This window comes from Nelumbo lutea, chromosome 1 (assembly GCF_056320005.1).
Source record: "Nelumbo lutea isolate HS-2025 chromosome 1, American lotus-T2T, whole genome shotgun sequence".
Lineage (NCBI taxonomy): Eukaryota > Viridiplantae > Streptophyta > Magnoliopsida > Proteales > Nelumbonaceae > Nelumbo > Nelumbo lutea.
This window is the reverse complement of record NC_142684.1, coordinates 210115937-210128055: the sequence shown is the minus strand read 5'-3', so window position 1 is coordinate 210128055 and position 12119 is coordinate 210115937. Positions and strand designations below refer to the sequence as shown.

The 12119-nt window shown below is 36.4% G+C and overlaps 1 protein-coding gene across 1 annotated transcript; it reads right to left on the bottom strand.

The window, feature by feature from the left end:
* Positions 1-4299: 4299 nt before the first annotated feature.
* LOC148880759 (Tetratricopeptide repeat (TPR)-like superfamily protein) lies at positions 4300-10966 on the bottom strand. Its single transcript, XM_088962774.1, has 5 exons — positions 9296-10966; positions 6727-7934; positions 6433-6598; positions 4988-5044; positions 4300-4776 (listed from the first exon to the last, which is right to left on the bottom strand). Exons 1-2 carry the CDS (start codon positions 10805-10807, stop codon positions 7128-7130), a joined length of 2319 nt encoding a protein of 772 aa, XP_088818900.1. The 5' UTR covers positions 10808-10966; the 3' UTR covers positions 4300-4776; positions 4988-5044; positions 6433-6598; positions 6727-7127.
* Between the last annotated feature and the right edge of the window lie 1153 nt (positions 10967-12119).

The window sequence follows — 12119 nt, the reverse complement described above, 5'->3', positions numbered from 1 at the left end:
TAATAGTGACTTGAGTTAAGAATTTGAATTGGGTTCTTGGAGACCAAATGACCAAAGTTGAGTTGGGTTCTTGGGCTTTATTAGACTTGAGTTAAGAATTTGAAAAATCATGTTTGAAAGCCTAAGAGATTGATTCCCGAGCATTTGAAATAAAAATCTGTAAGTGTTCTAAGGTTGAAACTGTTAAAATAGTTGACTAGTATGAAAAAGTAGAAGACTAAAATCATTGCATAGTCAACTACCCTTAATAATAGTGACTTGGGAGTATTGTAGTTGACCGATAGTTATATTAATTGATCAATACATGAAGAAAAAAACTTCTAAGGTGATTTCTATTCAACCATTTAAGCTCCAACGACTATATCCTCCCTTAGGAAATGATTCAAACAAGTTTTTAAATATTTTGAAATTTGCTAACGGAGGATTAATGAGCTTCAACGATTAAATAATAGTAAAAAAATGGTTAAATGTTGTAACTATAAAAATCTATAACAAGAAGAATGTGCAGGCTTCAATGTAGATCTCAAGGATTTTTGGTGCAGAAGATGAATGGGAACCCTCTACTATTACGAGATTTCATCTATTGGTTTCCCACGAGATGAAAGAGAGAAAATGCACATAATTCAAGGTTAAAGAAAGCCCCATTTCATCCCTAACCTTTCAAGGTAGTATCTTGCATCTTGGGCTAAACTTTGAGCTTCTATATCTGCCTATTTAAAGGATTTTCTTGTTTTAAATCTGTTATTGTACTATAAAAGCGATATCTATGAGTAGGTAAGTGTTCAAAGTTTTGAACACCATTAAGTTCTTGTTTGTGCCTTTGTTAAAGCCCAACTATAAGGTCTTGCAGGCACCTGTAAACCTTCTTATTTATGTTGGGTTGGCACCCGTGAAGTTTTGTTGAGTTTGGGTAGCACTTGGAAGTCTATCCTAAGTGGTGGTCCAAGGTAGAGGACATGGGCAAGGTTGGGCAAACCTCTATAAAAATATGTGCTCTCTCTCTCTCTCTATCTATCTATATATATATATATATATATATATATATATATATATGACTTACTTCATTTTGCACTTATCTATACAGTTATTTGACCATCCAAAATGTATAGTCGACTACCTGTGATAGTAGAGGCATGGATTGCCAATTTGAGAGATGTAATTGACTATTTCCAAATGTATGATCGACTACCTATGCAACTAAGGCTCTCAAATGCACACATCGAGCTTTCATTCCATTGAATTTAGTTCTAACCACTCAAGAAGGCTTAGAGGTTTTCAAGAATTGTGTAAAATCATAAGCTATACCCAATTTACCCCCATTCTTGGGTCTTAACAAACAAAAATAACAAGTGAATGACCATCTTTAAAATTTCCAAATATCTTAGCAAAATTAGTTAAATACCCCTGAAATTTTCCCCACTTATAAAACATATATTGGTGAAGTTGTGGACCATGATGGTTGCTATGTGATGTATTTAGCAAGAGAAAGAAAAAGGTCCTATAATCTTTAAATGGTTGGAAGAAGAGATTTGAAATAATATAATAGATATAAAAGATATAAGGAAATAAGATCATACTTACATTAACTTGCGACATCAAATAAAAAAAAAAAAAGTCATTCCATTTAATGAACTTTCTTCAAACAATGGTGGGTATTAGCAAGTTTTTTCACATCCTGTAATTCCATGACTTGAGAGGGAGCAGCTTTTCATTGAAGAGCTTTCGAAAGGAAGAAGAGGGAAGGGTTCCCCAATTTGTTTTCTCCTATTTATCAGTCAAATTGACTACTGACATTTTCACGATGTGGCTGATTAGCTTTTTGACAAATGCTTTATTATTGCGGTTTCTCTCGCAGCTTGCAAGGATCTACTTGCTAAACATATGTTGAGATGTCATTGATGTCAAAAAGATTAGAGCTGAAGACACCAGCATTTGTCAGACTTGCATGCATGTTGGGCTAATTGCAGATTTGCAGTGGAGTTCAATTTAAAGCTCTTCATACAAACCATTGCACAATTACTGAGTTTTGCGAGAAATAGTTACGTATAGATTTGTTCACTTTGAAATGTGGTAAGTTGTGTTTCTCAACATTTAATTAAACTAGTGAATATGCTGTTTTTTAAATGCTGAAAAATATTATAAAAATATTACAGACTCTCTTGTTGTATGCAACACAACAGGGTAGTCCATACCCTCAACTTTGGTGGTAACAAGATTTGATTTTTTGTTTAATATAAGATTTGTTTAATTAAACTAGAGAACTTATCAATTGAACGACCATCAGTTGGTACAAGAAAAATAATTCACAATAATGATTCTTTGTTTAATATAAGATTTAGGGAAAATTCCCGATTAGTATTCTGTATTTTGGGCCTAGTGTTACTTTGGTCCTACTCAAATTTTTAAAACGTGATAATTCAGTACCTGCCGTTAACTAGCTGTTTACCAGCCATTAAGTGGCATTTGAAAAGGACACAAATGTCCTTCGAGTGTCATTTAATTTTCTTTATCAACCATCCAAACATTGACAAAAATTAACAGTCTCAAATCCTTGCCTCTTCTATTCAAAAAAGTTGGGGTCACCAAAATGCCCATTCAAATATGACTCTAACTTTCTTGAATGGAAAAGGCAAAGATTTGGTACTGTTAATTTTTGTCAATGTTTGGATGGTTGATAAAAAAAATTAGATGACACTCTAAAGGCATTTGTGTCTTTTTCAAATGCCACTTAATGACTGATCAACAGTTAATTAATGTCAGATACTGAATTATCATAATTTAAAAGTTTGGATACTGAATTATTGCATTTTAAAGTTTAGGGACCAAAGTGGCATTAGACCCAAAGTACAGGCAGAAATTATCCCTAAGATTTAAAAAAGCAGATAGATTATCTTTACCGGGTGGCGGTGGTCTATTTGGTTAAGATTTGACCAAAAACAGAGGGTGATGCGGATAAAATAAATGTTGTTCACTTGTTCCAGGCAGGCCCTCCAAACTTGACTTAATTAATATCTTCAATTTTTGGTGAGCCAATAACTGTTGGGCCGTAGTGAAGATGTCAGGCTGAATTTCCAACTTTCAAGCTTCAACCATATGGGACCATACATGGGTTTGGCCTTGTTCAGAATTTCAAAATCTTTCGGCCCAGACCCAGTTCATGTACCATTCCTTGCGGATTTCCCTAGTCCTCAGTTCTCACCATTGAGGATTTGAATTCCCTATAATCATCTTCAGCTGGGTCTTGCAAATCCGGGAGGGGGCGTTTGATTCACCATAAATGACCCATAACTTTTCTACTGATATCAACGGACTATTAGGGGGTGTTCTTTTTTTCGGTTTTAAGAGGGGGGAAGTTGGTCAATGAGATTTTGGTTCTCATTGACCAAGAATCTCATGTTCTTTTTTCATATTTATGTGGACCAAAGAAAGTTTATTTCCTGCGATAGTTATCTCCTAGGTGGGTAAATAACTTTGGGGTAATAACATATAAGGGCAACCTTTGGGGTTTAATATCAATAAAAGTAATATTTTTAAAAAATTTTCAAAAATATGTTAACTTTTTAAAAATAATATAAATAAAGGGTAAAAACACTGTTCATCATCTTCTTCTTACCATTTGTTCACTAGCACCCCGTCCGCCACTACCGCCACCTCTGTCTCCACCCACCTCCGATAACGCTGTTGGAGGTGGAGGTAGTGACGTTGGGCAAAGAAATGACCACCAGCGCCACCGCTGCCACCACCGCCTCCGGCAAAGAAACCCCAAAAGCTCATTACACCTTTTGGCCATTTAGGCTGTTAGAAAATTTTCTTGAAAAGACGCAAGGTGCCAACCCACTGGTTGGTAAGGCCTCCTGCTGATTATAGTGGAGACTTGGGATCAAATCCCGCTTGCACTTGGGTTGGGGATAGGCTACCCCATCTTGTGTAGCCCTTCAAAAGAAAAAAAAAAAAAAAAAAAAAAAACCTTCCTGAAAAGACTTACCAAACAGCACCTTAGCTTACTTCATTTTGTACTCACCAGATTCCTTCAAAATACTGCCTTTTACTTTGCTGATACTAATTGAAACAAAGGTAAACTCTTGAAAACTTTTAGTTTCTTCTGAAGTTGCCAAGTCTAGTTCTTCACACTAACCAATAAATCATCAGTGACACTGGGAGGAGGAAAATGGTTTCGCCCCTACAAAAAAAAACTACAGATAGCAGTATGCTGGCCTAATATTGAGAAAAACTCTATTTTATTTTTGTAATTTATCAAAACATAGTATTGCAAACAAAGACATTTTGGGAACAATCAAGTGCAAACAACGATATTTTGAACCTTGGTTCAGATGTATGAAAAGAGAGTCAAGAAAAAAACAAAAGTAAACAATACATTGACAGATTATGATGAGTTTAATTTAGTTAGAGCTAAATTGGCAGATTCTTGCCAATGAATATATGTATAGATGAAAATGTATTGGAGAAAACACATTTTTTTCATTGTAATAAGTTGTATTTTTGTTGCTTTCACTTTCTCCATAACAAGGTGATCCTCTTTGTGTTCAATTCCACTCTTGTTGTATAATTTATTTCTTGTGCATCAATAAGAAGAAATAAGTAGCCATTTCTTGGGGCAATGTCTATTAAATCTTTGGCTGACAAGCATGAGAACATCCATCACGCCTGACAGCATTCCATGCAAAAGAGAAGAATACCAAAGATTAGATTGGCAGATCCCTATCCAATCTATCCTGCCAAGACCCTTGATAGCCAGTACCATAATTGAGAAATGGCCTAAAAACAAGAAATAAGAAATAAATAATTGAAAAAGAGAGCTTATATTTACCCAAAAAGAGAATAATTGTATGAATTAGATCTTTTCTGTGAGAGATATTAAAAAGAGAGGGAGAGAAATTTGAGTTTCAATTAAGAATGATAGCAAAGAATAATCTAAAAGAAAATAATAAAACTAACAATTAAAGTATGCTCAAGGAAAAGGACATACCCAAAATTTACAAAATACAAATGGCTGCAGGCGCTTCATATAGAGAATAATGGAACTCTGTAATCATGGAAAGGAAGGTACACAAGTCATAACACAAGAATGTAAGCTACTATGATGCCTTCTCCTAGTTTCTTGTTGAGTAGCAATGTTGTAACTTTTTGGTTATTTGGATTTTAAGTATTCTTTATCATCACTGAAATCAGGATGCTGGATTCACTGCCCAACTCCCCAAGAAGGAACATCATCGCTGATACCCATCTTCTTAGCAGAAGTTGGACTGACTTCAGTTTCATCCATGCTCAGAGGGAGGCTAATAGTGCAACACATGAGCTGGCTAAACAAGCCTTTGCCTTATTGGTGGCTAAGTATTCATATTGACCATAACTCATTTTCCCCCTTAATTTAATTGAATGGTTGACTCTTATTAGCATTATAAAAAGATTTTAGTATTCTCTGAGTATTTTTTTCAAATTTATTTCCTAGTTTATAACTGTCTTAGGAACAGGATTAGACATTTTAAATGATCAAAATGGTTTATAGATTCCTACTAAGGAGCTTCTAGAATTTTGAAAAGTCAAAGCTGGAATCATGTTATTTTCTTTCAGATTATTTTTCAGGGGTCAAAACTTATCCATTTTGCATGATGTAGTGCAATTAGATAAGTAATTGAGTTGTCTATCTAACAAGACCAAGAACTTGTAAATGACATGTTTCGAGAGAATTGTGGTCATTTTAGTGACAGGATGTCTATAACAGGGTTTGAACCTTTCTATTTCTTTGGTTCAATTTTAGAGTTCTTTTCGGTCTGTTTAGCTATAATAGCCTAATAGGATTATTAAAGTGCTATTGTTAGAGTTATTATAGGAGCTAAGAATCCTTATTTGAGTGCCCCTAATGGTTTACTTGTGGAGTCATCTTATTTTGAAATAGTTAGAAGCTATTTTGGGTCATTTTTTTAGTCTAAATTGGAGAAAGTAGAGGGAGAACCCATTGTACTCTGGCCCCATAGATGAAGGAGATTCTTTGAGGGCTGAAAGGACTAAGGCTGGCGAAGCAATGGGGCTTTCAAAATTTTGAGGTGGAAGGAGACTCTAAACTACTAATGGAATGGCTGCAGACAAAAAGCTTGGGTGTATGAACTATTAGACAATTCTGTGGGTAAGAAGGTCAGCCAATTCTGTGGCTGATATGCTAGCAAAGCAGGGGACCTTCAGGGAAAACCTTTTTTGGGCTGTGCTGTAAGAATTAAAGTTGTTTGGGATCAACACTCATATTCTGAATGGTTGACAGTGTACATTATTAACTATAAAGTCTAATGAAAATTACTGTTTCCAATAAAAAAATGTAGAGGGAGAACCGAGCTTTAATGTTTAATCTATAGATAGTCATTATGATTAAAATTTCAGAGTTGGATTAATGGAATAAAGAGTTTGTTCTGAAGTTACCTGTAGATAATTGTATGATACTTTCTCTCTTTGTCCATCTTTTTCTTCCAAAGGCACAATGTTTCTTCACTTTCTTTACCTTTTCTTCTCTTTTCAGATTTGAATCTCTTCCTCTTAGCTTCTTTTACTACCATCTTCATCCTAGTAGGACTTTCTCCTTCCCGTCCTACATCAGACAACGTTTCACAAATCACAGTCATTAAATTTTCTCCTGAGTTATTGCAAAGTGCAAAAATACCCCAAACTGTCAGCTAAAATGCAGAACATTTTGTTCTAACCAAAAGAAAAGAATACCTTTCTATGCCAATTGTCTCTCCAGATTGTTAGTTCCTATGGCAAATAATTAAAGTAACCTTGGACCTGATCCATTCTGCTTTTCCTAATTGCCTTGAAGAACAGCCATCCAACATTAATGATCCTTTTTTCCCTCTCAAAGAGGGTTACAACATACTGACCCATGCTTGTTAACAATTTAACAATGTCCCAAACAAAAAGGAGTCCTTCATAGCTCCAACTTACAGGAAAAACATAGTCCACCTTGATTTTGTACTTCCAGGAGTCGTCAACTCTCTGTAAAAGGAATCTTTTACCATTCCAAGGTGCATGAATGCAATCCCTGTGGCTTTCACGAATGGATCAGCAATTAAGATCTTTTGCAACAATCTTCAACATTATATCAGCCATTCACTTCAACTTCACCAGTAATCCCCACAAGAACACAAACCTCCATCAAAATGATGAAAGCGGTTAGAATCCCTCAAGATTATTAACCTCCCCATAAGCTTTGATATGTACTTGACAAAAATGTGGCAATCCTCACACACCCGTAAGTTCTTGATCACACGAATTGGTCGTCCTGGTGGTACAGTCAAAATCCCAAATGCAACAGCTAGTTTTTCACTGTGATACCTAAGCATATGCTCCTTCTCCTCTTCTTCCACATCATGTAAAACCAGCTTTGTTCTGGAAACATATCCTTCTCTCTTCATCCTCAGATCTAATTCTTCCAGAAAAGCATAAATTCTGGCTTTCTCAGGGTGCACTGAATCCCCAACTGAGAATGTGTGAACCTTGTTCTGAACCTCTATCCAACTGTATCCTGGAACCTTCTTCACTCCTTTGTCCCTCATAATCAATCTCATCTTACCTACATCACCCCATCTACCTGTAGCTGCATATAAATTTGAGAGGAGAACATACATCCCAGAATTTTCAGGCTCCATCTGAAAAATTTTTTCAGCAGCCTCTTCACCTAATTTGGTATTTCCATGAATCCTGCTTGCACCAAGTAGAGCACCCCATGTTGCAGCATCTGGTTCAAAAGGCATGTTTCTCATAAGAGCTTGAGCATCTTCCAGTTGTCCTGCTCTGCCGAGAAGGTCAATCATGCAGGTATAATGTTGTGCCTTTGGTGTTATACCATAGGTTGTTTCCATTGAGTAAAAGTACTCTGTACCTTTATCTAGTAGGCCAGTATGACTACACGCTGACAGAACACCAACCTGAGCAAATATAAAACAGAGTTGAGAAGAAAAGAACATTAGATGGATGGGACACAGTATCTGTATTTCTCAACAAATAAAAATCAATGAATTCAGACCATAAGTTGGCTTCATCAGACTCCACCCATATTACCTGTATAGTGGGGAAAAACCGATAAAAAAATCAAGATAATAACGAAGTACTTAATTAAGATGGAGCCACCTCCATTGCCCCTAGAGTTGTTACATGGACACCAGACAAGAGAATCATAATCTGACACATGTCTAGGAGTGGCTTGACAAGGTGAAAAAAACATGGATTGAGGGACGTGCCTAAAGTAGAGTTTATATAATATTGTTCTAACATCATATACATATCTAAAATCTGTTTTATTTTTGTTACTAAGTAACATTCTGTAGGAAGATTGGCATTCATAATGTACATTATCTGTTCATTTATACCAAATAAGCAAACAACAAAAGAATCCATGGAATCTAAGAACCCAACACATGTTTGACAACACTGCATCACCCCCAATGTATATAGGGGTGTTTTCAAAACTTTCGGATGTCCATGCTCCTCCTCAAAGCCCCTTCCCTGATCATGGATGATTGCAACTTAAAAGTGGAAGCAGGGTAGAGGATTAAAATGGAAACAGCAGAATAAATGTAAGACATGGTTAAAACCGCATTGGCTAATTTGCTTTGTTCATTTCCTTCCATACATACAAATATGTTGCAAATAGTGTTAAGTTCCAGAATGGCCCTTATTGCTCAAATAGATTTACAAAATGCCACTATATGATAAGGTGCTCTACAGACTCATGCATATCACAAAATGAACAGACATTTTACTAGTTGCTGCCCCTAAGTATCAGGTGGTCTATGGTAAGAATCTTCGCAAGATACACACAGTGTTAAAACTTCTAAATGTGCAAAATGGTATATTTTAACAAATCATATTAGAAACTTAACTGAATTTGACAAGACATAAATATTGAGATGTCAAACTTAGATTCAAAAACTAGATATAAAAGCATAAGCACATCAAATGGGTACATATTGTGTGTCCACGATTATAGGAAACAGAGAGTCACATTCCCATTTCCAATATCCATACCTAAGCGTCGTTGGTCAAGGTTTACCTTTAGATCAAATAATTGATATCTTTTGGTCATTTAAAGTTTCTTGTGAATCATTGTCAATCCATTAGTGGATTAGCAATAGAAAGATCCAAATCAATCAGTTAATTAGCCATATCCAGTCTAGTTTATTGGTTTAATTGAGAATGGTTCATTGTATTACTTCCATACTAGAATTCACAAATACAAAGACTAAAAAAGAAAAAAATAACGAATTAGAAAAAATATCATATGCATTACCATGGTGACATCATCTGGTTTGATACCCATCTCTCTCATTGAGTCAAAAACTTTCAAAGCCTCCTTGCCAAATCCATGCCTGGCATAACCCATTATGATTGTGTTCCATGTAACTAAATCTTTCTCTGGCATTCCATGAAAGACATCGTATGCTTCATCTATGCTACCACACTTGCAATACATTGCAAGAAGTGCATTCCCAACATAGCAACCCGTCTCGTATCCAGCCTTAACAAGCCGCCCATGAACTTGCTTCCCAAATTCCAAAGCTGCAATATCCGCACATGTGCTTAGGGCACAGGTGAATGTGGACCTATTCATCCTCTCTCCATCTCTCTTCATCTCTATGAAAAGGCGTAAAGCCTCTTCACTAAGACCATTCTGAGAATAACCAGAAATAATAGCTGCCCAAGAAATGGAATCATGCCGAGGCATCTCATCGAACAAACTCTGAGCATGATCAATCTCTCCACTCTGGGCATATCCAGTAATCATAGTATTCCAAGAACTAATATTCCGACATGGCATTGCCTCAAACAATTCCCTAGCTAAGTCCATCCTCTTGCACTGTGCGTACCCTGCAATCATTGCATTCCATGAAACAGCGTTTTTCTCAGGCATTTCATCAAAAATTTTCCTGGCTTCCTCCAACATCCCATTCTGTACATACCCAGACACCATTGCTGTCCACGTGAAGACATCCCTAATTGGAGACTGTTCGAACAATTTCTGTGCTTCTGATAATTCTCCATTCTGCGCATAACCTGTGATCATGGTATTCCAAGAAACTTCATCTCGCTCAGGCATTCTATCAAAAAGGTTCCGTGCATCAACCAGTCTCTTCTTGCGCACATAACCTGCCATCATTGAATTCCAGGAAACAACCTCCCAATCTGATTTCGATGCAAAAAGTTGACAAGCAGAATCAATTCCCCCATTCTGTATATACGCAGCAAGAATCCCGTTCCATGAGATGGAATTCTTATTCGGCATCCGGTCAAAAATCTCCCTTGCTTCATCGACATATCCATTCTGGGCATAACCCGACAACATGGTATTCCATGAAACAACGTCTCGTTTAGGCATTTTGTCGAACAGCAATCTAGCCCCACTAAGGTTGCGATTCTTTACAAACCCACTTAGCATAACGTTCCAAGAAACAAGATCTCTACTAGGCATTTTATCAAAAAAATGACGAGCAAGGTCAAATCTATCATTCATCAGGTAACCAGAGATCATGGCGTTCCAGGAAACCGAAGTTCGGCGGGGCATGGTTTGGAACATATGGAGGGCCGAATCGCATTGTCCATTCCGCATGTGTTCACTGATGGCCATGTTCCATTTTACAACCTCTGCGTCTGAAATGGAAGATGGGTTCTTGGAGCTGCCTTTATTCGAGCTCCGTAAAGAAACATTTTTTGTGAGACGTAGATTTGATTTCGAGTCGCGGAATAATGAGCTGGTGCTGCATATGTTTCTAAAGCGGATAGTGTTGAAGCACCGTGCGCACATCGCCTGTTTCACAATCGCTGTTGGGTTTTGGATACAGAAAAAGGCTTCTCTTCTCTACTAGTTACCTCTCCCACGAATCACGGTCCTGAAATTTTCAAAGAGAAAAGTTAGACGTTGGGTATTTTTGGACTCTGTTGAGTAGGTCTTCAAGAGAGATGTAATTACCAAACACCCCCCGCCCCCTCCCCCTTTGTGCAAGTTGAAAAAAAAAAACATACAAAATGCAGGCAGGGAGCAGTTTGGTATTTGATGGGAAAATGGGCAACACAACCCACAGACCATATATTGGGAATATCTCGCCTTTGATCGAATGACAGGGGAGATATTCCTAAGGTAAAATACAAAAACCTCTCCAAAAATTTTTGATAATTATAAAAATCTCTCTTATAATTTTATTTTAGCAAAAGCCTTTCTTTTATTTTTTAAAAAATCGATAAATACCTCCCTGTCATCAATGATCAAGATGAATAACGTTTAAATTACCTTATTACCCTTAAACGTTATATGAGTTATTTGCAAAATACCATTTTTCCCTCACTCGAGCAACTCATTACAATTTCCATACTTTTGACAGAACACTCGAATCCTAACCTTAACAGTTGCAGCGGCGATGGTATTCCGAATGTTCTATTTCCCGAAATATTCCATCCGTTTCTCGTCAACGATTTTTCATCAGACGATGACCGGTCTTCACCCTAGACTTCGATTTTTCACCGGGCATTTATTTTGCAGCGGCAATAGCATTCGGAGTACTCCAATCTCAGTCAACTTTTTTCATCTTCTGCACTATCAGCCCATCATCATTAACAAACACCTTAACCAATCTCAAGACCAGATTCACATCATAACCACTACCGGTAGGGGTGATCATTTCAACCCAGTCCAGAAAATCCGGGCTTAGGCTTAGGTTTTTTGTTAAGGCCTGCATCAAGCCTGTAAAATTTAGGATCGGGTTTGGGCTTAATTTTTTAGGTCCGACCTAGCCCGGATATTTATAAATAATCTCTCTCTCTCTCTCTCTCTCTATATATATATATATATATATATATATATTATTTAAAAATATTTGATAATTGATGTTTTATATATTAAATAGATATTAATAGAGATTTATAGAAAATTAAAGATTTTAATCCTAGGGTCCTAGATCTTACCAAATTCTAATTTTGTATTTAATGAAATATAGAAATTACTAAATCCTAATCTTCCCATTGTCAGATATCTTTCTCACCAATTTCACAAAACCACTATCCAATTTCACAAAACCACCAATTGAAACTTATAAATTATAAGGTATAATTATTTTACTTTT